The sequence below is a fragment of the Dama dama genome, chromosome 22 (assembly GCF_033118175.1).
Source record: "Dama dama isolate Ldn47 chromosome 22, ASM3311817v1, whole genome shotgun sequence".
Classification (NCBI taxonomy): domain Eukaryota; kingdom Metazoa; phylum Chordata; class Mammalia; order Artiodactyla; family Cervidae; genus Dama; species Dama dama.
Window position 1 is genome coordinate 47,090,984 of NC_083702.1, and position 27,108 is coordinate 47,118,091.

The 27,108-nt window shown below is 44.8% G+C and overlaps 1 protein-coding gene across 5 annotated transcripts in view; it reads left to right on the forward strand.

The window, feature by feature from the left end:
- The window catches only part of LARGE1 (LARGE xylosyl- and glucuronyltransferase 1), a 602,335-nt gene that overhangs the window by 270,684 nt on the left and 304,543 nt on the right, over positions 1–27,108 (forward strand). For all 5 annotated transcript variants that reach the window (XM_061125420.1, XM_061125415.1, XM_061125416.1 and 2 more), the window contains one exon: positions 10,414–10,496. In XM_061125420.1, the coding sequence (XP_060981403.1) occupies positions 10,414–10,496 (83 nt within the window). The remainder of the gene's footprint in view (positions 1–10,413; positions 10,497–27,108) is intronic.

Here is a 27,108-nt window from a genome sequence, read left to right on the forward strand (position 1 = left end):
GTATCAGCTTGCTTTAAGAACATGTCTTAGAAATTTCACAGTCAGTCCCTTTTAGATCACATTGGCAGAACTTCATTTGGCTGGTACCTTTAGCTGCCACCTAGCTGCAAGGGAGCCTAGAAAACAGATTTTTTTTTTTTTTTCCTTCAAGTAAACCATATTCTCTGTTAACATTTTGGAGTTCTGCTGCTAGAAAGTGAAAGTGTTAGTCACTCAGTTCTGTCCAACTCTGTGTGATCCCATGGACCATAGTCTGCCAGGATCCTCTGTCCATGGAATTCTCCAGACAAGAATACTGGCACGGGTAGCCATTTTCTTCTCTGGGGCTCTTTCAGACCCAGGGAACAAACCCAGGTCGCCTGCATTGCAGGCAGATTCTTTACCGTCTGAGCCATCAGGGAAGCCCTTGGCTACTAGAGAACCGATATTATGGTTACAGTGAACATTCTCTGTCAAGTTAGTAGTTACCAAACTGGGTTGTACATTAGAATTACATAACCAAACATGCATATTCATGAAACCCATCCACCCTACTGATTGAGAATCTGTGAGATTGGGACCCAAAATTTAAGTATTAAAATTTTGTATTCAAGTGATTCTGAGATAGTAGAACCTACTGCTTCCCTGGTGGCTCAGATGGTAAAAGCGTCTGCCTACAATGTGGGAGACCCAGGTTCGGTCCCTGGGTCAGGAAGATCCCCTGGAGAAGGAAATGGCAACCCACTCCAGTACTCTTGCCTTGAAAATCCCATGGATGGAGGAGCCTGGTGGACTGCAGTCCATGGGGTCACAAAGAGTCGGACACAACTGAGCGACTTCACTTTCACTTTCAAAGTAAATTATCCCTATGCTCTTTGAGAGATAAAGATCTTGGGCTTGTTGCTACCATAACTTATTTTTTAGTCTTTTACACCTGATAATTAGGTTTTGTGCATTTATTTATTGAGCACACCCCATGGCATGTGGGACCTTAGTTCTTTGACCAGTGATTGAACCCATCCCTGCTCAGAGTCTTAACCACTGGAGCGCCAGAGAAGTCCTTATCTGTTTATTATACTCTGTGTGTGCCTTTATTATACTCTTGTGTGTGTGTGCCTTCTTAGTTAGTTTTTGGTGGAATTCACCTGTAATGAACCCTGGATTCTGTTCAGAGGTTCCACAGATGAATTAACAAGTCCTGGCCTGCTGGCATCTTATTTCAATGTTGTCTCCTCCAGGGGCACACGTGTCCCGAGATGCTGGCTTTCGACCTATTAACAGGATGCTTCTTCTGTTTCCATCATTTGGCCTCTTTAAAGATTTTAGGGAAAATTCCATAGAGGCAAACAAGAAATGTCAGTCAGCGGAGTCAAAATAGAATCCTCCTCCTTCGGCAGCACTTGTGGTTACAAGTGCTCAAGCTGGTCCTGACACCCTGTCAGCGTGCAGGGCCTCGTAACTAGGGATGTTGTCATCGTCTCTGGTGGCGCTGAAACTTCTCTGGGCTGTGACAAGTATTTCTGAAAGCCCTTCTGTGATGACGCCTGGACTGTCAGCAGAGATAGCTGGTGATAGTAATCAGGGCCTTTTCCCAGACCTTGTGCCCTCTTATCATTTCCTAATGATGTCCCCTTCCAGTCATTGCTGCCCATTTTCTTTCTGCGTATTTCTGTTGTCGGGGCAGTTCTGCTTCCATGAGGGACTGGTTTCTCTGTGCGTCTGGGCTCGGAACAGAATGACCCTCTTTGATCTCCACTTCACCCACTGTTTGTACAGATGTGTGCATTTTCCTTGCATTTCTGGTTCTGGTCTATTCTGGGAGTCAGCCATGGTTCAGCAGAAAAACTGTAAACTGGACTCAGAATGTCTCACCAGAAATCTTCACTTTGCCACTCACTAGCCATGTGACCTGGGGCAGTTCAGTTTCTCTCTTGGAGTCGGTTTCATTATTACAAAATGAGAATAATAATGTGTTCTTCCCTGTGCGTTTGTGAGGATGAAATGAGATAGCAGGTGGGACAGTAACCCTGGATGGGTGTCACATATGCTTGTTATGAATCTTCTAGTTCCCAACTGCTGCCTAAGAGATCACCTAAAACGTAATGGCTTAAAACAGCACCGATCATTTTGTTAGCGCTTATGGTGTCTGTGAGTGAGGAATTTGAGAAGGGCTTAGCTGAGTGATTCTGGCGTGTAGAAGGGCCCATGCAGTTGGTTGGTGTCTGGAGCTGGAACGGCGAGGGTTGGAGCTGTGGGCACTGGCCCGGCATCTTTCTTCACTGTTACAGATTTGGGGCCTTCCATGTGGTCTCTCTGCGTGGCTGGTTTGGGCTTCCTCACAGCATGGCGGCTCCAGGATGGTCAGCTACTTCCAGCAGCTGATGGCTTTAAGAACAAGTATTCCAGTGAGCAAGGCAGAACAGAAACACATTAATGACCTGATCTCAAAAGTCACTGTGTCACTTTTGTCCATAGTATAGTCTGCTGGTTGAAACAGTTACAAAATCCCACCCACTTTGAAGGGAGAAGGGCATACACCCCATCTCTGAATGGAAGGAATGCCAAAGAACTGAAACAGCAGCAATTGATATTGTTATTATGGAAAGTCAGAAGAATGGTAGTGGCTGATGTCAGACCACTGCTTGAGGAAGTATCTCTTTCCTTCTATCCCATGCTTTGAACTGTATTCAAAATTGTAATAGCAATGGAGTAATAACAAAAGTGAACATGTATTGAGTCCTGCAAGTGTAGGAAACAGCATGCTAAAACTTAAATGAAATATCTCATTTAATCTGCATAACATACGTTCCTTTTTTTATAGGGTAGAAAGCTACCACTGAGAAAAGTTGAATAATTATGGCAATGTCATACTGCTAGGAAGAGGTGGAGGTCACATTTAAACCTAGGCGGTTTGCTTCCTAGAGCCTATGCTTTGAACCACTGTGCTGAAAAGTGAATTAGAGCTACTGGGACCAGTGCTCCATCAGCTCAGAGCTGCAGTCCTTATTCTCTGCCTGACAGGTGCCTCATCTCAGAAGGCTTCTGGGTGACAGGCGTGAATGATGTGGGGGTCACCTTTCAGCTTGGGGGCTGTCGCAGCCCTATGGGGGTACTCATTCCTCTGTGGTCTAAGCAAAGACCTGACTGTTCTTTAAAAAGAAGTTGGGTTGTTTTACGGTGCCTGCCAGATTGTGACTGCATTTGTCAGCTCAGTAGGAGTTGAGCATTTTGCTTTAGGTTTTATGTTTATAAACCTTGACACCTCTTACCTGCATTTTCTGGGCCCCTAACAAACCCAACAGAATTTTGATCTGTCTTTTTGTTTTTACTTCATCTTCAGGGTCTTTCTATAATTACCCCACAGTGAAGGGGTTTGTCTGAGATCCTTTCATACACCATGTCACTATTGGAAGATACTCATACAGCCTTTGGATTCACATTTCATTAGCTTCATATGTAGTCTTTGAGGCTCCTTCAAGGACATAAATCTGCTAAAATATTTTCCCCTAAATGTCGAGCCCTTGAACTAGGGAGCCTTGTACTAGAAGGTATCTCCACATGAAGCCACTTCAGTCCTGCCCCAATCTCTGCCACTCCATGGACTATAGCTCGCCGGGCACCTCTGTCCATGGGGTTTTCCAGGCAAGAATACTGGAGTGGGTTGCCATTTCTTCCTCTAGGGGATCTTCCTGACTCAGGAATTAAACCCGAGTCTCTTGGATCTCCTGCATTGGCAGGCAGGTTCTTTATCATTAGCACCACCTAGGAAGCCCACTGGACTATACCTAGTAGGACTTTTTTCTGCAGTGATTTTCAGGGACCCAAGCTCTAAGTGTGGCCTTTCAGATGCCTCCCTTGAGTATATTACTTATTGCTTCGGGGCATCTTATTCCCAAAACTTAACAGTTTTATGCCACATGCATTTTATTATCTCATAGATTCTGAAAATTGGGAATCTGGGAGCAGCTTAGCTGGAGGTTGTGGCTCCAGGTCTCTCCTGAGGTTGCAGTTCAAGCATCTGCTGGGGCTGCAGGGGTGGGGCATCTGTTTCCGAGCTGGCTCACTGGCCTGGCTGGGGGCCTCTGAATCCCTCTTTTTATAAAGGAGTCACTGAGGACCAGAGAGGTTCAGTCACTTGTCCAGGATCACCCAGCTGGCCAGAGGAAGAGCTAGGGCCACCGTCTGGCTCTTCTGACTTCCGGGGCTTTACCTTTGTGCAGGAGAGGCCTACATTGCATGTTCTCCTCCCTCTGCCTTTTCTCACCCTGGAGGAGTCATCAGCTCCAAGGCCATGGCAGACTGGGGTAGCTGTGGGCAGAGCACTGCCTCTCCTTGTTCTGTAGGAGAGGGGTGGTCCTCCTCAGAGCAAGTCGGAAACAGATTCTGTGGACACTCCTCCTCCTCTCCCATCAGAATCACAGCTAACGTCTGTGGAGTGTTTAACCAGAGATACTCCTCAGAGAGCTTTAGGTAGAGTGGTTCTTGAGTTGGGGTCCCTAGACCGGCTGCGTCAGCATCACCTGGATGTGGGAAATCCTCAGGCTCCTACAGAACCTCCTGAATGAGGAATTTGGGGGGAGGGACCCCGCGCTCTGTGTTGACAAACCCTCCAGGGCTTCTGATGGATGTTAGAGTTTGAGGACCACTTATCCTCAACAGCCCCTTGAGGGTAAGTAGTATTATGTCCCCATTTTACAGATGAGGAAGGTAAAGCCAGGGGATGATGCTCAGCTTCTCTTTGTGCTGTGTATGCAGTCAGTGACGTGAACAAGCATCAATTCAGTCATGCACTTATGTGTCTGATCCCCTCAGTTTTCCAGTGGGGTATCTATTTTTATCTCCATTTTACAAGTGAGTCAATGAGGTTCAGGGATATAAAGCAGCTGTTCCAAGATCACACAGTGACTTGTGTTGACATTGCAGCTCAAACCAAGGTCTCTCTACCCTTGTTGGGTTTTCCCCACTAACTGGGGAAATGGACTCTGCAGCCAGCTGTATGCCTCTCCCCAGCTGCTGCGACAGCATCTATCCTCTGGGAGGTCCTGCCTCCCTGCCCCTGTCCCCAGCAGCTGCAGTCCAGAATCTGGACCTAGCCTTGACTTTCCCCCCACCCCTCATCACATGCTAGCATTTAAATAGGTTTCCCTCTCACTCCCACTCCCACAGGCTCGAAGTTAGCAGAGGCTTTCACTGCATTTGTGCCCCAAGGCAGAATGCCCTGAGGGGAGTACCTGAGCTTTAGGTCTCCGCTAATGGTGTCAGTGGTGGAAGCAGGGCGAGCAGAGTGGTATTTACTTCTGTCCAGGCCACACTTGCCACATCCCTTATTAGTTTGGTCCAAATTTCATTTGGGACAGCGGCTCTTCTCCTGCATGCATGTATGAGCAAACAGCCCTATGAGACTCTCTCCTCTTGGAGGGCAGTTCTCTCTCAGGTTATGGGGAGGCTGACATAGCGATGAATCCCTGCTGACTCTGAAGATTGGAGTGAGTGTTGCCCTGGTCTAGTAACTGTAGTGTCTTCTGCTGGAAGTTCATCCTGCATCCGCTTGGTCTCTGTGCTGCTGGCTGCTCTGGGGGTGGGGAGGGCAGGGACACTGAGCCTGTGGACATATCTATCCGCAGTCTCTGATGGGATTGTCTGCTTGACTGTATTTCTCCCTTTTCACTTGACTTGGGGAACAAAGGCCGATTGACCTGTCTATCCTTTGAGCCCAGGACAGTGCCTGGCACATCAACCTCTCTAAAAGCACCTATGTCATGCCCGAATTCTTCCTGCAGGCCCCAAAAGTGAAGGTCACTTACTTGACCCCAGTGGCATCAGGAATGAAGCCCAGTTCACAGCCCTGGCACTCTTACCTGTATATCCAGGTACAGCTTGCAGCATCGTATTGATGACTAAAGGGAGAAAGCAGGAAGCTTTCCTTATAAAAAATCTTGTGGTCCCTGTGTCTGAGAATTTTGTATAGTGCCTTAACATTTATTTAGGTAAAAAAAAAAAAAATTATTTTGGCCACACTGCATGGCTTGTGGAATCTTAGTTCCCTAAGCAAGGATCGAACCCAGCCCTCAGCAGTAAAAACACTGAGTCCTAATCACTGGATCTCCAGGGCATGTCCCTTCCAATTTATACCTACAATTATCCATTCTCAGGTTTATTATTTGGATGCCCTTCTGCCTTGCTTTGCCTTAGGGATCAGTGATACATCTGTGGATGCCCCAGAGTCATCAGAGATCCCCTTCTAGCTCCCAGGGTAAATGGGGTGCTGAGGAATAGTCACCAGAATTAGTCAGGTCCTGGCAAGAAACAGGGGGCACACTCACAAAAGGTGGGGAGGGGATTTAACACTGGGCCAGGGGCATGGGCAGGGTTCAGGGGAACCAGTGAGGGTTGTAAGGTTCCCAGGAGGGAGTCACCACAACCCCTGGGCCTGTGGGGGCAGGAGGAGGGCTTGTAGAACCAGAACTAGAGGTAAAGCGGGAGAGGGGCTTTGAACTCCCGCTGAGGGTCTCCCATTGACCAAACTCAACCAGAAACCAGAGGCAGGAGGAACACAGTTTGTTATTGTTGTTCAGTTGCTGAGTCGTCTGACTCTTTTCCACCCCATGGGCCACAGCAAGCCAGGCTTCCCTGTCCTTCACTATCTCCCGGACTTTGCTCAAACTCATGTCCATTGAGTCTGATGCCATCCAACCATCTCGTCCTCTGTTGTCCCCTTCCCCTTTTGCCTTCGTCTTTCCCAGCATCAGGGTCTTTTCCAGTGAGTCAGCTCTTCCCATCAGGTGGCCAAAGTATTGTAGTATCAGTGTCAGTCCTTCCAATGGATATCCAGGGCTGATTTCCTGTAGGATCGACTGGTTAGATCTTGCAGTCCAAGGGACCCTCGATAGTCTTCTGCAACACCACAGTACAAAAGCATCAGTTCTTCGGTGCTCAGTTTCTTTATGATCCAACTCGCACATCAGTACGTGACTACTGGAAAAATCAGTTTTGACTAGACGGACCTTTGTCAGCAAAGTGATGTCTCTGCTTTTTGATACACTTTCTAGGTTCGTCATAGCTTTCCTTCCAAGGAGCAAGTGTCTTTTTATTTCATGGCTGCACTCACCATCTGCAGTGATTTTGGAGCCCAAGAAAATAAAGTCTGTCTCTGCTTCTACTTTTTCCCCTTCTGTTCACCATGAAGTGATGGGACCAGATGCCATGATCTTAGTTTTCTGGATGTTGAGTTTTAAGGCAGGCTTTTTCACTCTCCTCTTTCACCTTCATCAAGAGTTCCTCTTAGCTTTCTGCCATAAGGGTGGTGTCATCTGCGTATCTGAGGTTGTTGCTATTTCTCCCGGCAATCTTGATTCCAGCTTGTGCTTCATCCAGCCCAGCATTTCACATGATGTATTCTGCAGATAAGTTACATAAACAGGGTGACAGGAACCCAATGTATTCGGTCTAAAAAAGGTTCTTGGGGCACAAATCCAGTTGGAAAAGGGCAATGAGTCCATGATCACACTATTTGAGACTTTCTGGCTAATAAAGGCAAGTTTGATGTCTACCTAGTATAGGGGAGGAGTGAACAAGTGGTCACAGAATCTGATGCTAGACCCTTTCCTTTGAGGGGAGGAACAACCAGGTATCTGGGACCACCTTTAAGCTACCACATTGAGAAACTTGAAATCTGGACTTCATAGCTTCAAAATGGAAAATTCTCTTAGTGAGGCCGTATATGCACCCCTGGTCCTTCAAGGAACCTTCATCCCTGTCCCCAGACTGTCCCCACTCCTGCCTTGAGCCCCACCTCACTCCTGCCGTTCTCTTCTGCACCCACAAAATTTGGGACCACCCCGAGCTCTTTCAGGTGCATGTTCGTGACACTCCAATTTCCTGCCTTCCTGGGTAGCAGGGCTCTGCGGTGGCGGCTGCAGATGATGAATTTATTCATGGTGGCAGGTGTACTGGCTGAAACTAAAGAGATTGGGAAATTATGTAAAATGTTTGAGAATGTGCGCGCTTGTGCTTACATTTAATGGGCCCATTTAAAAAAGCCCCTGAACCCTGAAGCCAAGACAAAGTTTGATATCTCAGAGGCCGGGTGTTTAAATATTTGCGATTCCAAAGAGCCTGATTCAGCGTGCATTTACTCATTCTTGTTCCCACCCTGGTTATACCTCCCATGGGCAGGCATTTTCCTATTCATCTCCTCCACTATTCAAACAGTGACAGTTGCATCTGCCTTACAGACTTTGATTCTGAGTCTTTGGGAGATATTTTCCAGAGATAAGCAGGGCTGTCATCATTTTACAGGTGGGGAAGTTGAGATGTGCAGAAATGAGATTGAAAAGGTGGCTTTGGTGTCCTGTGGGATCCGAGCCTCCTCTCACTGCCCCTCTCCTTCCTTGAAACAGGGTTTCCTAGAGACAGTGCTCTTGACCTTTTGCACATAGGGTGATTCTTTTGGGACCACCCTGTGCATTGTAGAATGCAGAGCAGCATCTCTGCCTCCATCCATAGAATGCCACTCCTCACATCCCCAGCAGTGACAACCCAAAATGACTTCAGACATCGCCACATGTCATAGGGGAGGCAGAGGGGAGTGAATTACCCCCTGTTGAGAACCACTGCCTTCTAGGAGAGTAGTTAAAGTCTTGGACATCTGAGAGTGTGAGTTAATTGGTGTGAGACAGGGCTGGGGCACAGGGTACATTTTTGAGATCTTTTGGGTGTTTCTGACGCATCACCAGCAGGGTGAAGAATCACTTATGCAAAATTCAAGTGCCATCTCTCTCAGCCTATTTCCTGATCTCTACTACTGAAACAGTAACCCTGTACTTGTCTTGTACAGTTTAAACCTGGCAATCTGCATAAAGTGCTAAGTACTGTACCCAGTATGTACTAATTTGCTCAATAACTATTAGCTCTTAGCGTAGTGATTCTTCTCTTCTGTCTTCCTTCTTGGTCCCCCATATAAGTGTGGAGCAGGGATCCTGCTTCCCTGACTGTGGGGCGTTGGCTTGTGTATTGCATGTGGGGGCTGAACATGTCAGGGAGCCAAGGGCAGGGTAGATGGGTCAGGTAAGCAGGTAGGGCCTGATACACAGGGTGAAGTGGGGCGGGGGGTCTCCGTAAAGACGAGGGACAGCTGCAGGGGTGAGAGGCTCTGAGAATCCTAGAGCTGCGGGTGAACCCATGATTTCTCAAAAGTGATGATCTGGAGGAAGCCGAGGTTCAGTATCTGGCACTGAGTGAGTAGCCAGGGTGGAGTGAAGGTCGTTGGAATTAAAAAGGTCTTGCAAGTGCATCCTGGACTCTTGGCTGGTTTATCCCGGATATGGTTAACCTTTTGGTGATGTCAGGAGGCACGGGCTGACGTAGGTCTGGGGAAGCCTGTTTATGGGGGTGAGCAGGACATCAGAACTACCCCGCAGCTGGAAGTGGCTGGTGAGGAAAACGGGGGATCTGGGAGCCAGGCACTACAAGGAAGGGCCATGCATGGTTCTGAAAATGAAACGGTGCCTATCAAGACCCCTTCTTTGAATTTCAGTATTGGGTGCCCAGGGGAGCATAAAAATCGCAGGCAGCAGAGGGCAGCCAAGTCCAAGGGGTAGCCTGCCTGGTAGCCTGGAACTCTCACTTGAAGAGATGCATTATTTTCATCACCTGTCATTCATTCACGGCACATCAAGATGCCAAATCACCCCCGTTTCGGAAGCTCAGCTCTTGAGGGCCTTTCTTCTGTGATCAGACTGCAGTGTGCCGCATCTCTGTACTTGACATAGTTCCCTTCCTTGACATCCTGCATGACGTGTGTCCTGACCATCATGTTACAGTCAGCCACGTGATGCTGAAGCTTTCCTGGGTCACCCAGGGTTAATGGGCATGCTGGGGCCCATGCTCTCAAGTGCTTCGGTGAGATGATCCATCCATGTCCCATTGATTCTGCCAGCCTTCAGTTCCCTGAATGGTATCCCAGCTGGGCCCATTGGTGTTTCTTGGTTCCCTTTGTCCTGTTATCAGATTGCCCCTGACCTGAGATCTCCTGTGAGAACATTTCCTGAACTCTGAGCCACCACATCTCCAACTGAGATCCCCGATTGTCAATTCATACATTCGGGTGTATTTCTTTCTCCTCTCTTGTTACCGATTGTCATTGTCTCCAGGCTTGGGGGCACGGAACGTACTGTTTGCCTATTCAAGCCAATTGCCATTTCTCTCGTCCCCAAAATGTAATTGAAAAGAGCCTTAATGGTTTCTAAATGATGATAGCTCCATAAACCGATTAAAAAGGCCTTAATAAAACTGTCTGGAGTTATTCTTCACAGCTGCCGCCAATGTTCTTGTGTCCCGACCATCCCAACAAGATACAGGGCACTTTCTCATGCCGTCAGAAGCACCAGGAAAATCCCTCTCCTCCATCTAATTGCTCCTCTGTTCTCTTCCCAGACAATCCACGTTGCTATCGTCTGTGCCGGATACAACGCCAGCCGGGACGTAGTCACCTTGGTGAAGTCTGTCCTGTTTCACAGGTAAGCACGCCGGTGTCCTTTGCAGGTTCTCCTGTGTAGCTGCCGGCCTGCGCCTTTCCTCCAAGAAGGGTTAAAGTAAAGCAACATTTCTCATCCATCATTTAAGCTGCCATGAAAATGTAATTATCGTCTGAAGCCCCGGGAAGATTATTGTGTTAATAATGTTTAACAGCAGGGCTGAGGTGCCCCCTCGCAACGTTGAGAATCGTAGCTCTGAGACCTCAAGGGACCTTCAAGGATGCTCTGAATTTGTTACTTCAATTTCTTCGTTGGTTTCCTCTGGTTGACAGTCATCAGACCTCTGTTTACACATCCCTGTTGACAGGCTGTGTTGTGGACTGAATTGTGATCCCTTAAAAATGTATCCTTGGGAATCCTAAAGCCCAGTAACTCAAACTGCATTTGGAGTTAGGGTCTTTGAAGAGGTAATTCAATTGAAATGAGGTCACATGGGTAGATCCTCATCCAGTGGGACTGGGGTCCTTATAAGAAGAGGAGACAGGACAGAGGCACAGCCATTTGCAAGCCAAGGAGAGAAACCTTAGAAGAAACCAACCCTGCTGACACTTTGATTTTGAATTTCTAGCCTTCAGAACTAAAGAAAATAAATTCCTATTATTTAAGGCACCCAGTTTGTGGCATTTTGTTGGGGCAGCTCTAGCAAATTTATACAGATGCTTTCAGTTCAGTTCGGTTCAGTCAGTCAGTTGTGTCTGACTCTCTGTGACCCCATGAATCGCAGCACGCCAGGCCTCCCTGTCCATCACAAACTCCCAGAGTTTACTCAAATTCATGCCCATCGAGTCGGTGATGCCATCCAGCCATCTCATCCTCTGTCATCCCCTTCTCCTCCTGCCCCCAATCCCTCCCAGCATCAGGGTCTTTTCCAATGAGTCAACTCTTTGCATGAGGTGGCCAAAGTACTGGAGTTTCAGCTTCAGCATCAGTCCTTCCAACGAACACCCAGGACTGATCTCCTTTAGGATGGACTGGTTGGATCTCCTTGCCAGTCCAAGGGACTCTCAAGAGTCTTCTCCAACACCACAGTTCAAAAGCATCAATTTTTCGGCACTCAGCTATTTTCACAGTCCAACTCTCACATCCATACATGACCACTGGAAAAACCATAGCCTTGACTAGATGGACCTTTGTTGGCAAAGTAATGTCTCTGCTTACTCTATGCCAATGTGGCCCACCCCACCTCCAGGTGTTTCTGACCCTTAGACAGTCCTGCTTCATGTCACACTGAACTTTTCCAATCTGTGGATGGTGTGATGATGTTCTCTGGCACTAGTATATCGCCATGGAGACAGTCCTATGAAGGATGGATTCCTCTTCCACTGGAAGTGACCATCCTCTGCTGAGTCACCTCTTCTCCAAATTAAACATCTGCTGTTTACTTTTCCTTTTTCATGGGACTTTTCTTCTGTCCCTTCACTGTTTTGATGTATATCTAATTATATTCAGAGTATATCCAGAATTGGGTCTACACCTCCAGCTAAGGTCCTTGGTTCTGCCTTTACTTTCTTATCAAAGGTTTGGATGAAGCTTATCCATAGCTACAGCCACCAGTGTGGAAATGTCTCAGATATCCATGGCAGGATCCAGAAGGATCTTAGCGGTAGGAACAGGCATGAAAAGCTCCCAGAATTTAACTGAACAGAGATCAAAGTTTTATACCCACACCGAACTGTCAAGAGCATAAACAGAGTTGGGAAAGATGGTGGACATCCAAGACCTAGCCACCCTGCAGGAAACTGGGGTCCGTCTTGTGTCTACCTTCTCTTGCAGTCCCCCAGCCAGCCTGTCCATTACCGATGCCTCCAGGTTCTCCCTCCTAAATGATTTTCAGTTCCATCTCTTCCTGTTCATCCCCACTGTGACTGGCGTAGTTCATGTGTCCATGGACTCTCACCTGTCCTTCCTGTCTCCCTAACCCATCCTCTGTGATGCCAGAATGATGTTTCAGAGATGCTGATCTGATTGCCTAGAACTTTTCAGTGGCTTCTCCTTGTCCAGGATAGAGAATTGAAGCTTTTTGCCGTGGCACGTGGACCGTCCAGGATCTGATGTCATTCTCAGCGGTGTTCTCCTCCTCCTCCTCACTGTCCGGCAGCACTCGTCTGCTGGTGGCTCCACACCCTGTCCGAGGCGCACCCTGCCTGTTGTTTCCTCTTGCTGCCCTTCTGTGCCTTCCTCCCCTCCTCCTCCACTCCAAGCTGGCAATCTCCCTTTATTCTTTAAGCCTTGCCGAGGCATCATTTTTTTTCCTGATTTTTTTTTTTTTTTTTTGGAGTATAATTGCTTCACAATGTTATGTTGGTTTCTGCTCTACAATGAAGTGGATCAACTACATGTACACATACATCCCCTCCTTCTTGGACCTCCCTCCCAACCCCCCATCCCACCCGCAGGTCATCACAGAGCCCCGAGCTGAGCTTCCTGTGCTTTATAGCAGCTTCCCGCTAGCTGTCTCGTTTACACGTGGTAGTGTGTATGTCACTCCCGACTCATCCCAGGCTCCCCATCCCCGACCATACCCCGTGTCCACATGTCCATGCATCTGCATCTCTACATCTACATATGCATCTGCATCTCTGTTCCTGCCCTGGAACAAGGCTCATCTGTACAAGTCTTCTAGATTCCACATACATGCATTAATATACGATATTTCTTTTTCTCTTTCTGACTTATTTCACTCTATATGACAGACTGTAGGTCCATTCCCGTCTCTACAAATGACCCAATTCCATTCCTTTTTCTGGCCGAGTAATACTCCGTTGTATATATGTATCATCTCTTCTTTATCCATTCACCTGTCCATGGACACGTAGGTTGCTTCCATGTCCTAGCTATTGTAAATAGTGCGTCAGTGAACAAAGGGGTATGTGTATTTTTTTGAACTATGGTTTCCTCAGGGTATGTGCCTAGTAACCAGAAGCCCACCTATACCTCTCAGCCTGGGTCACAGCTCCCCTTCTACCAGCCCATAAAGTCCTATGTATTTATTGTTATCTTTATTACATTATATTTTCTTTATCTATACATGTTATATTTCTAGTAGAATCTGGGCCTTCTGAAGATAAGACACCATGCCTTGATTTTCCTGTTTTCCCAGTATCTCAGCAAAGTACTATTTACTGCTACTGCTAAGTCACTTCAGTTGTGTCCGACTCTGCGACCCCATCCCTGGGATTCTCCAGGCAAGAACACTGGAGTGGGTTGCCATTTCCTTCTCCAATGCATAAAAGTGAAAGTGAAGTCGCTCAGTCGTGTCTGACTCTTCGCGACCCCATGGACTGCAGCCTACCAGGCTCCTCCGTCCATGGGATTTTCCAGGCAAGAGTACTGGAGTGGGGTGCCATTGCCTTCTCCGAAAGTACTATTTATATGCTCCATAAATGTTTCCTTGTTTAATAACTAAACCTAGGAGACTCTTGAGAGTCCCTTGAACTGCAAGGAGATCCAACCAGTCCATCCTAAAGGATATCAGTCCTGGGTGTTCATTGGAAGGACTGACGCTGAAGCTGAAACTCCAGTACTTTGGCCACCTGATGTGAAGAACTGACTCATTGGAAAAGACCCTGATGCTGGGAGGGATTGGGGGCAGGAGGAGAAGGGGACGACAGAGGATGAGATGGCTGGATGGCATCACCGACTCATGTCCAAACCCATGGACGTGGGCTTGGGTAGACTCTGGCAGTTGGTGATGGACCGGGAGGCCTGGCGTGCTGTGATTCATGGGATCGCAAAGAGTCAGACACGACTGTGCGACTGAACTGAACTGAGGAGCCTGCATTAATAAATAACCTAAAGACGTATTTATTCATCCAGTTACCTATTAGCCCAGACTTAATTTGATTTCACTTCACATTCAGGCCGCTATGCAGCTCAGTGATTTTCAGCAGGCCATTTCACTCTTTAGACTGGAGTTTTTATATCGGTTAGCTTATATCAGCTAGTTAGGAATCAGTTCACCCCTAAACTCACTTGGTAAAAGACAGCATTTATTTCTTAGCTCAGCTGTTTGTACTCATCTCACTTGGCTGGTCCTTGATGGGCGGCCCTGTTCCTGCAGTCAGCTGGCAGGTTAACAAAACATCGGGTTGGCTGCCCTCCTGGAGCAGGAAAGGGGGGTGGGAGCTACTGACAAATACATCACAGGGTCAGTTACTGCTGGGGGACTCGGGTCCTCCTAGCTCTGTCCAACTGCCACTGTGCTTTCAGTTGTACATCTGAGGAGGAAATGGGAATGTGGAGTTAAGAGGAGCCTTTTCCCACAACCCTGGTTTCTGTGCAGTTTTGGGGACCCATGGTTCTACAGCCTTAATGTGCTGCTAAAACCAGCCATCATGTAGGCTAAGCATTGAATTAGATGAGTGGTTCTCAGCCTTTATGTATTGGGATGGCCAAAAAGTTCATTTGTGTTTTTAAACTTTTTGGCCAACTCAATATTTATTCCTTGTCTGCACTAAAGAACTCAGGTCCCTTCCTGGTTGGGAGGAAAAAAAAAAAAACCCACTCTTTAAAGAAGAGTATTTGCACGATTGGGCTTCCCAGGTGGTGCAGGGGTAAAGAACTCACCTGCCAGTGCAAGAGACACAAGAGATGTGGGTTCAGTCCCTGGGTCAGGAAGATCCCCTGGAGTAGGAAATGGCTACTCACTCCAGTATTCTTGCCTGGAAAATTCCATGGATAGAGGATCCTGGCAGGCTTCAGCCCATGGGGTCGCAAAGAGTCAGACATGACTGAGCAGACATACATCGTATGATTACAGATAGTTATGCTCTTTCTCAATTATGGCACATTTTAAGATCATAAAAAGTTCTCGTGGTAGTATTGGGTGTAAGTACTGTTGCAGCTACAATAATGTATATGTACAAACCTAAGTAATTCCAGTCGTTGTTGAAATTGTAAGAATCCTATTGAGTATAAACCCTTCCTCCTACAGTAGCTGCAGCACAAAGACGTTCAATTTAGAAATAGCAGTAGTTTTATTATCAGCTGCCTATGGTGGGCCATACTTTCATGGAGTCATGGAGATCTGAGAAGAAAGCAAATTCTCAGCATGTGGTATGAAAATTCTGCACCCCACATCAGGGCCTGCTTGATCTCCTTGGACTGAACAGCCAGTTAAGTCCTTCCCATCCTTGGGATTCTACAGATAAGAATGATTCTGTGAATTGATATGCTAGTGATAATTATTTGAGATATCAAGACAAAGGACTTTTGAAAGACATTCCACTCAGGAAGTCCAGCTATAAATAGCTTCATTGCTTCTGAAGCATGTTATGAGGATTAACTAATACATGATTATAAAATACTTTGACAAACAGAGTACCTTCCTAATGTTAATAATATAATAATAGTGGTGCTGGATGCTTCTTTTGGCTTTCACTGTTAATTACAGTAATTAGATTTATTTTCTGGATTAAGATTTTTTAGCAAAATTTCATTTAAGGTTTGGTTTGTTACATCAAATCAATTTTTCTGCAGCATGCCTAATGATAGTGGACACACTACATATTAAAAGATAGGAAAGGAGTGCTATGGGCACAGTTTTTTTTTTTTTAATTTTTTTTTTAACATTTATTTGGCTGCATCAGGTCTTTGTTTTGGCATGTGGCATCTTTAGTTGTGGCACACAGACTTAGTAGTTGTAGCCTGTGGGCTTAGTTGCCCTGAAGCATATGGGATCTAGTTCCCCGACCAGGGATTGAACCTGTATCCCCTGCATTGGAAGGCAGATTTTTAACCACTGGACCAACCACCAGGGAAGTTCCTATGAGCACTCTTATATACTGATGCTGGCATTAAACATTGCTATAACCTTCTAGAAAGGAAGTTCATAGTATTATTGCCCAAGATATTTACCCTCTATGACTACATTAAGGGATTCTGCCCTAAAGGGATAATCCTAACTATAAAGGAAATTATTTTGTGAAATATTGCTTATAACCCTAAAAGTACTTAAACAATAAGTCTAAATAATGGAATATCCCTCTTGTAGTAAATCATATTCTTAATGGGTTATAAAAAGTATGTTATAACATGGCTAAGTGATAGTTTGTGATATAAAGTAAGTGACAAAACAATTCAAAAACTCATGCTTGTCACTGTTCCGCTACGTAAATACATGCACACATATGTGTCATGCATGCACATACACATCTCCATGGTTGACATCCAGGGGGTGAAAGAGTAGCAAAAAATAACATGAAAAATGGAATTTCTGCATGTTATGTTCGGAATGGAAAAAGTACAAATGACTTGGTTTTGTTTTCTCTTTACATACATTTTTGGTCATCTCATTTTGCAACCTTTGTAATGAAGAAAAAAAGTGGATGAGAAAAAAATCAATACAAGGTATATGTGAGCAAAGATTTACCTCGTTGAATATAAGACAGTATTGTGTCTTTGTCACCTGGATGGGAGACTATTTAAAGAAAAATTGGGGGAATGCCTGTAACTCCCATCCTAATTGCAAATAAACTGGGAGATATAGCTATTCTGTAAGGAAACTGAGCTTTCAGTGAGCAGAGAAAAAAATAAAAATATTCTTACTTAGTCACTAAGTGCTTACCTCCTGGGCAGAACGGTGGACCAGCTTGTAAAAAGTTAATATTTGTTTGCTAGGAAGATCTACTTACTTGCTCACTCCATCACCCTATTGGCAGGAGGAGGCTGGGTGGTTTGCCTTGCTTTTCATATCAAGCAACTTTTTTGTGTGTTTGTTTTTAAATTTGTGCCCCTCAAGAGCAGAAAGGATAAAAGAGCATCTTCACAGTCAGTATCTGCCTCTAATTGTCTTATTGCTTATTCAGGCTTAAACTTGTTATAGAAGCAGTTTCCAGATTCTGCAGGGAGGAACCTAGGATTGAATAAAACAAAGAAACTAGAAGTAGGTTCTGATTCTGGTCTTTATCTGTGAGCTGCTGACCCAGGGAGGTCACTGTCTTCCTTCGAGCTTTGTTTTGTTCCCCAGTCTCTCATAGAGCCCTGTTGTGAATATCAAAAGAGGTAGTCAATGTGAAATGCTTCTGTACTTTATTTATTTAACAAATAGAAGAGTAGTTCTCACTCTGTGGTAGGCTATGTTCTGAATCTCTTTCAGACACCGATTCACTGAATGTTCATCTAATTCCATGAGGGGTCTACTGGTATTCCCATTTTACAGATGATGAAACGAAGGATCCATATGTGAAGTCATGACTCAGGGTCATAGAGAGGAAGGGCGGGGCTGGGTTGGACCCAGACAGTCTAGCTTCAGAGTCCGAGCTCTTGAAAAGTTACTGTTTCGAGTATGATTTCCTTATTTTCACTCATCATTTTGGGTGGCCACATAGACATTGTTACTATTCCTGTGATCCGTTTCCATCTTTATCCCCCACCCAGGTGTGTATTTTTTGAGGTATTAAGTACAAATAGTGGGATTTGTTTTTTGGCTGCCCCATGAAGCATTTAGGATCTTAGTTCCCCAACTAGGGCTCAAACTTGCGTACCCTGCATCAGAAAGTGGAGTCTTAGCCAGTGGACCACTGGGGAAGTCCCTGGACTGGACGTTAGTGTTCTAGTAAGACTTAAGAAAATGCATGGGGGAACGAAAAGAAAATCCTCATGAGGCAGTAGATACATTAATTAGCTTGATTGCAATGATGATTTCACAATGTAGACATATATAAAAATATCACCTTAAATGTTTCATAGTATTTAATGTATCTTGGAAACACAAAGTATATAATACACTTTAAATATACAAATTTTTATTTGTCAATTATACCTCAGTAAATTTCAGGGGAAGAAAATAGCAAGGACATGTAATACCTTTGAACAGGTAAAAGATGTATGCTATGTAGTCATGCATGTAAAACCAAAAAGAATTAGTTCATATAGTTTAGGTCCGAAGGATAGGTCATTGTATTTGACTTTCATCCCAGCCATGTACAAGTGCATACCTGCAAATGGATGAGGAAACTGAGGCTCAGAGGTTAAATCCTGTGTTCAAGGTCACAGGTGAACAAGTGATGCTCCTGGGGCTCTACCCTTGGCTCTGGCCAACCTTGGAGTCAGTGCTACTTTTACTACACCATGAGGTCTTTGATTTGCTCTGTTCTTCTCCCCTGGAGACCTTTTCTGACATGATACTGAGGTGTCCTCGATTCTCCCCACATTATCAAGGCCACTTGTCCACCCCCACACCAAGAGCTCACACCAAAAAACCCTCATTTGGGCTTCTGTGTTTTTCTGCAGTGCGTTCCATTAAATCTCTCAGTGTAACAGATTCACTGAGCATTCGAGTTGCTGTCACAGGCTCTTTCTTTTCCTAAAATTGCAATTCCATTGTAAACTTAATAATTAAGGATTATTCAACTCAGCTGTCCCTGTATATTTTAATAAAAAACAGACCTTGGGTTGCCTTATAGGGACTGTGGCACATTCCTGACAGAAATAAGAAAGGAAAAGCGGGGAGAAAGCTTGGATTTAATCATCTTTGCCTCTTTGTATTACCATATTTATTGCATCCCAGCCTGAAACAGGGGAGCAGTTAAGGAAACCAGAGGCAGCAGGAGCATTGCTCATTATGAGCAAAATCTGCAGGCTCTGCTGAAGATGAAGCATGCACTTGCTTCCTCCTTTGTTAGGAAAGCGTGATCTGGTCTGAATTAGAAGAGACCTAATGTCTGGGTTGCTTGACCCCAATCAAGCTATGTGGGACCCATTGTATTTGAAGACGTGTACTCATACTGGCCCATTCAGGTAGAAGCCTTTTCCCATGGGCTTAAAGCATTGCTCCCAGAATGCATATGTAACTGGTGGACTGATATTAAAGGCTATTTTAGTTGTTTTATAGACACTGAATCATATATTAAGAAAATCATTCCTTTTGTGATTCTTCTGAATGAGTTCTTATTATCTTCAGTTGATGAAACTCATTTTGGTATAAATATGTTCTTAATATCTGTCTAACTCTTGCTAATCTCCCTCCAAACAACAGAGAATAGGCTGGAGGCTCACGGCCTTTGGCTGGTTTGGGGATTTGCAGGCCTCTGGCATTAAAACAATTTTACCATCCTGAATTAGGAACCAAATGCAAAATCTGCCTTGGGGATTACACATTGGGAATGAAATATCATCTGTATTGCTGTTCGTCCTGAATTGTGGAATGTTCTTTGAATTGAGGGCACTTTTTTGTCCTCATGAGTTGGGGTTACTTATAGTCTGAGCCAACCTGGACAATTGCTGGCTTTTCCTACCTAGGCAGATCATTTCTTGTACAACACAGCTTCCTAAGACAGCTGAGTAGACCAGACCTCGTTCCCTCTCCTGGACTCATAGGTTAGACTGTCACTGTCCATCTCAGGCCAGTGGAGAAGAATTGGGATGTAATTCACATACTATGAAATACACTCTTTAAAAGTGGACAGTTCTGTGGTTTTTGGAACATTCAGAATTGTGCAACTATCCCCACCATCTAATATTGTTAATGGCCCATTCTCAGCATCTCATAAAGAAACACCCGTCCGCATGAACAATCAATCACTCCCCACTTTCCTCTCCCTCCATGCCCTGGCAACCACTAATCTTTCTGTTTATGTGGACTGTTCATTCTGAACATTTTATATCAATGGGACCATATGCTGTTTTGTCTTCTTGTAACTGGCTTCTCCTATGTAGCATAAACTTTCCAAGGTTCATCCATGTTGTAGCACGTGCCAGTCGTTCGTTCCTTTTCGTTGCCTAATAAATGATCCATTGTGTGGATTTACTTCATTTTGTTTATTCATCACTTGGTGACCATTTGGGCTGTTTCCACTTCTTGACTGCTATAAATAACGCCAGTGTGGATGTTTGTGTTAAAGTTCTTGAGGGAACACATGTTTTCATATATTATTTATTTATATCAGATTGACCACAGATTGTTTGGGTGTTTCCAAAACATGTTACAGAAAAATCCCAATCAACTTTTTGGCCAACCCACTAGCTAGGAGTAGGATTTCTGGGTAAGTCAGCAATGGTAACTTTATGCTTCATGTTTTGAAAAGCCGCCAAACTGTGCTCCAGAGCAGCTACAGTCATTGTACTATCCCACAAGTAGCAGCTGAGGGTTCCAGTATCTCTACATCCTTAATGGCACTTGTTATTGGCTGTTATTTTTATCTCAGCCATTTTAGTGGGTTTCCAAGTGGTATCCCAGTTCTGATTTTCATTTCCCTGCTGACTAGTGATGGTGAGCATCTTTTCCTGGGCTTGTTGGCCATGTGTATGTCTTCTCTGAGAGATGACTGTTCACACCCTTTGCTCGGTTTCTGATCTGCTTACTTGTGTTGGTATTGAGCTGTAAAATATTTTTATACTATGGTTACAGGTCCCTTACCAGGCATAGCTATGCCTTGCAGATATTTTCTCTCACTTGGTGGCCATCTTTTTCACTTTCTTGATAGTGTCTTTTGAAGCACAAAAGTTTTTAATCTTGACGAAGACAAGTTTATTTTTCTTTTTCTTTTGAGCTTTATATCTCTTATGTCAGAAACCATCACCTAACCCCCACATTAGAAGATAACGCTCTCACATTTTCTTCTAAGGGCCTCTATGCCAGACTTGCAGGTGATTGTGTCCACTATGAGGGAATTTGGATCTCTTTGGTAATTATTCATTTGTCCTTTTATTCTTTTTATTTTTTGATAGACTATTACTGGATGATTATATATATATATAAGGAATTGTTTTAAAAAAATCTGAGGAAAAGATTTTTTTTAATAAAATTTATTTTGTAGAGCAATTTTCAATTTACAAAGAAATTACAAAAGGAATAGCACAGATTTTCCAAAACCCTACAGCCCATTTCCCCTCTTATGACATCTTATGGTATATTTGTTATAATTAATGAGCCAGTCCCTAGTGGCTCAGCAGGTAAAGAATCTGCCTGCAATACAGGAGACACAAGTTCAATCGCTGGGTTGGGACGATCCGCTAGAAAAGGAAATTACAACCCACTCCGGTATTCTTGTCTGGAAAATTCCTTGGATAGGGGAACCTGGTGGGCTACAGTCCATGGGGGTCCCCCAAAGAGTCAGACATGACTTAGCAACTGAACAACAGCAACACTTGTATCTTTCTTACATAATAATAAATGGTAGGCATCCAGACCACCAGTGCTGGTTGGGTAGTTGTATTAGTGCTAACTTACAGACTTAGTTTCCCTTCCCTGGTGGCTCAAATGGTAAAGAATCTGTCTGCAATGCAGGAGACCCAGGTCCGATCTCTGGGTGGGGAAGATGCCCTGGAGAAGGAAATGGCAACCCACTCCAGTATTCTTGCCTGGGAAAATCCCATAGACAGAGGAGCCTGGAAGACTATAGACCATGGAGTCACAAAGAGTCGGACATGACTGAGCACATAAAACTCATTACTCATTGATATATTATTATAACTAAAGTCCTGTCCTTTGTTTCAGATTTCTTTAATTTTTGCCTAAGTTCTTTTTTCTGTTCCAGAATCCCATCCAGGATATGATACTGCATTTAATCATGTCTCCTTAGGCTCCTCTTTCTTGAGATAGCTGGGAGAAAGATTATTTACAAAATGTAGTTCCCAGTGCCAAGACTCCATCTAACAGGGAACAGTTGCAAAAGTGTAAGTTTTGAGCCCTGAATTCAGTGGGAGGCACTGAGAAAGGACATCTGGACACCACGGAATGTCTTCCTCGGAGCTGTGGTGTCTGAACTGAGAGCCGAAGGCGGGAAGCAGGAGGTGTGATACCGTGCAGGCAGCAGTGGACACCATGTAGTGTGAACACGGCCTGTGGGAAGCTGTGGCCAAGCCCTGACCTGACTCACGGCCAGGCACTTTCTAGGCACCAGGGATGTGGAGAGAGTAGACAAGAGAGTAGGTGCTTTGTGAAACAAGGCAATCTCTCCCCTAGATAGCTTGCGTTCTACTGGAGGGTGGACATCGATCTGCAGATGTATAGAAAGATCTCCAGCCCTGCTAGTCACCGCTGGAAAGAAACCAGATGTGGCGGTGGGGTGAGGTGTGATGGGTGGGGAGAAGGGCTTTGGATGGAGTGGTCGTGGCGGGCCTCTTTGCGGAGGTGAGATTTCAGTGTATTCCTGAAGGAGACTCTGGTTTATTCCTAAGGAAGAAGCAGAAGAGGGGAAAAGCCCTGGAGAAATGCTAGCACCGTCATCCTACGAGAGCCTGTTCTTCTTACCCACGCTGTCCATCTTCTGCTTGGTAACCAGGTTAACCTTCTGAATTACAGCTTCGCTCTGCTGCCTGCCGAGCCCTATAAACCTTATCTGGCTTTCACTTGGAGAATCGAATTCTGTTTTTAAGAATTCACACACCCTGGCCCATCCTGTTGTTAATACTCTCTTTTCTTTTCTTTCCTCCCCATTCCTGGCATACACTGGGCGTTCAATAAACATTGTATGATCTGCTCACGTAAGACTGTGGTTCTTTCACAGACATACTATGAACTTCTCCACCTCTGTTCTTTTCCTAATTCTGTTACATCCTGCAGGATACTTTTCTCTCTCCTTCATCTTTTCTCATCCAGAGTCTTCCGGTTTACTTGCCACATTACCCGTGGAAACTTCCTAGGTTCTCCACTGCTGAGAAGCCATCTCTTTCATTCTTATTCTCCACGAGCATGTGCATTTGTCCTGGTGCCGCCGTTCTGTACAGTTGTGCAGGTTGTTCACTGTCCAACTCCAGGCATCTCTTTACTCACCGTCCAGGTCAGTGTCTCCATGTGGCTGCAGGGCAGCGGGGAGGCCCTGCTGTTCCCAAACTTGCAGCTGTGTGTGCAGCCCCGTGTTACCGAGCCCTCCTGTTCTAACATTTATGTGGTTATTTGTATTCTTTCTCTGTCTTTGCTACATTGATTGCTGCCTGAAGAGAGGACTCTGAGCTCATTCATCGCCTAAATCCCTATTCTGCCTTACATGGTGCTTGATAGCTCTTTGTTGGATGTTTATCCGTTCAGTGCATTTTTTGGTCTATGAGTGGAAGAACTAATTGAAAATACTTTATTTGAAAAGTGATGTAAAAGCAGTAGAGAAAATCACAGTTTCATAAGTTCATGTTGATAACAGTTCTGGTCCATTCAGGTGGCTGTAACAAAATAGCACAGAACCAGGTGGCTCATAAACAACAGGAATTTATTTTTTTCTCTCAGTTCTGGAGGTTAAGAAGTCCAAGATCATGACACCAGCATGGCCTGGCTCTGGCGGGGGCCAGCTTCCTGATCACAGACCGCAGACTTCCTTCTGTGTTCTCTTGTGTTAAAAAAAAGCCAAGGAGCCTCTTTTGTAAGGGCACTAACTCCTTTCAGGAAGACGCTGCTCAGTGACCTATTCATTCCCAAAGGCCCCAGCTCCTGGTACTGTCACTCGAGGGGTTAGGGTTCAACATAATGAATTTGGGGTGGGGGTCAACGAACATTCAGACCATACCAATTATTAACATATATTGAAATATTACCCATGTGCCAGGCATTTTGCTAAGCACTTTATATATCACATGTCACAATTAGCCAATATATTGATATCACTGCTATGTACCACTATTGTTCCCGCCCGATTTGAAATGAAATTGAGGCCTAGAGAGATGAAGTCACATGCTTGCATTCACTTAGTCATTAATGCAGCCAGGGTTCCGACCCAAATGTTCTGGAGCAGAACGCCAACTCTGAACCATTGATGTAAGCATGTCTTCAGCTGCTTTTCCTTCTTATGGGGAATGTGAACAGTGATGGGGAAGGAGAGCACTGGCTTTCTTTTCCTGTTGTACGAGTGTTTCTTGAGCCCACGTTACTTGCCAGCCTCTCTGCCCAGCACTGGGGGTGGAAGTGAAAAGATGGCAGCTGTCCTTGGAGGCCTCATGGTGGAGGGAAGGAGCCAGGTGTTTGAATTTTTTGTTTTGTTTTTTTATTGAAGGGCAATTGCTTTACAGAATTTGTTGTTTTCTGTCAAACCTCTGCATGAATCAGCCATAGGTATACATATATCCCCTCCCTTTTGACCCTCCCTCCCATCTCCCTCCCATCCCACCCCTCTAGGTTGACACAGAGCCCCTGTTTGAGTTTCCTGAGCCATAGAGCAAATTCCCACTGGCTATCTATTTTACATAGTGGGAATGTGAGTTTCCATGTTACTCTTCCATTCATCTCACCCTCTCCTCCCTTCTCCCCATGTCTATAAGTGTCTCTGTCTATCCATAAGGCCTCATGTCTCTTGTGTCTGTTTCTCCACTGCTGCCCTGTAAATAAATTCTTTAGTACCATTTTTCTAGATTCTGTATATATGCGTTAGAATACAATATTTATCTTTCTCTTTCTGACTTACTTCACTCTGTATAATAGGTTCTAGGTTCATCCACCTCATTAGAACTGACTCAAATGCATTCCTTTTTATGGCTGAGTAATATTCCGCTGTATATATGTACCACAACTTTATCCATTCTTCTGTCTATGGACATCTAGGTTGCTTCCATGTTCTAGCTATTGTAAATAGTGCAATTTTGGTTTCCTCGGGGTATATGCCTAGGAGTGGGATTGCTAGGTCATATGGTGGCTTTATTCCTAGTTTTTTAAGGAATCTCCATGCTGTCTTCCATAGTGACTGTATCAATTTACATTCCCACCAACAGTGCAAGAGTGTTCCCTTTTCTTCACACCCTCTCCAGCATTTATTGTTTATAGACTTTGATGATGGCCATTCTGACCAGTGTGAGGTGATATCTCATTGCAGTTTTTTGATTTGCCTTTCTCTAATAATGAGCAATGTTGAGCATCTTTTCATGTGTTAGTCATCAGTATGTCTTCTTTGGAGAAATGTCTGTCTAGGTCTTTTTCCTGCTTTTTGATAGGGTTGTTTGTGTTTCTGGTATTGAGCTATATGAGCTGCTTGTACATTTTGGAAATTAATCCTTTGTCAGTTGTTTCATTTGCTATTATTTTCTCCCATTCTGAGGGTTGTCTTTTCACCTTGCTTATAGTTTCCTTTGCTGTGCAAAAGCCTTTAAGTTTAATCAGGTCCCACTTGTTTACTTTTGTTTTTATTTCTGTTACTCTAGGAGGTGGGTCATAGAGGATCTTGCTTTGATTTATGTCATTGATTGTTCTGCCTATGTTTTCCTCTAAGAGTTTTATAGTTTCTGGTCTTACATTTAGGTCTTTAATCCATTTTGAGTTTATCTTTGTGTATGGTGTTAGGAAGTGTTCTAATTTCATTCTCTTACATGTAGCTGTCCAGTTTTCCCAGCACCATTTATTGAATAGGCTTTCTTTGCCCCATTTTATATTCTTGCCTCCTTTGTCAAAAATAAGGTACCCATAGGTGCATGGGTTTATTTCTGGGCTTTCTATCTTGTTCCCTTGGTCTGTATTTCTGTTTTTGTGTCAATACCATACTGTCTTGAATACAGGTGTTTGAATTTGATCTCACAGTGCTTTGCTGTGAGTGCTCAGTTAGCTTCTCATTGGAGGCCCCCAGTTAGGAGGAAAGGGAAGGATGAGGATCCACTCACAGAAGAGGAGATGACTGACAAACAGTTTGAAGGGGTGAACAGGAAATCACAGGCATTGGGGAGAATTCTGTGGGGAAGGAACAGCGCAGGCAAAGATAAAGTGTGTGGAAAATGTGATGTGTTGGAGCAAATATGTGTACCTTGGTTTGTTGTTGTTATCCTCATGTCTAAAATTATGCCATCCCTCCACCGTGGATAAAAATGCAAGTTGACAATTATACAGTTTACATTTATCCATTCTTCATATGTAAGATTCCTTTGTGGCTCCTCTGGGAGAGGGAGGCGTTTGTGCCAATACTGAGGGCCAAAGAGACCCTCTGTCTTCGAAGGAGTGACAAGTCACCCCTGGCTTAGCATCCAGGTTAAGTCACTGGCCAGTGAACAAACACAGCGTCCCTCCCTCACGCCTCTGGTCATCACTTAGGACATCAGTAAGCAATGGCAGCTGGCAGCTTCTTATAGGGAAGCTTCTTACAGAGCTTCCAGGGAGGCTATAGGGCAGGCACACCACTTGCTTCTGAGCATAAATGGTTTAATGAGAGAGTTTGCAGTGTTCAGGCAGTGGGTACCGTGGAGAAGTTCAGTGGTGCTGATGGCTTCTTTGAGTCATAGATTCAGCTCAGCACCCTTGAGCACCTATTATGTGTTTGACAGATTGACCTTGGATAATAACTTTCTTCAGGTCTAGACTCATCCTCCGAGCTCCACTTGGCTTTGCTACCCTCACCTTCAACTTGCTACATCCAATACCAAACCCATCATCTTCCTCCAGTGTGCCTTTCTTCCTGTATCCCCTGTCCTAGAGACATCTCCACCAACCCAGGAAACCCCGCTGTCTTCCTCTTTCTCTCTAGTTTCCTCATGTCTGAGATCTCTTCTTCTGAAATCCCTCAAGATTTGACATCTTCGTTCTTTGTTGCTCTTCTCCAGACATGAAGTCAAGTTTTCATTTCACATTCATTTTTTCTGTCGAACCCTTACTGCATCCAAGGCATGGACCTCCATCCTGGGACTCTCCATTTGAGCATCATTGGCATCATCCTTCATCTTTCTAAGCTCACAGTCAAGGAGGGATGCAGAC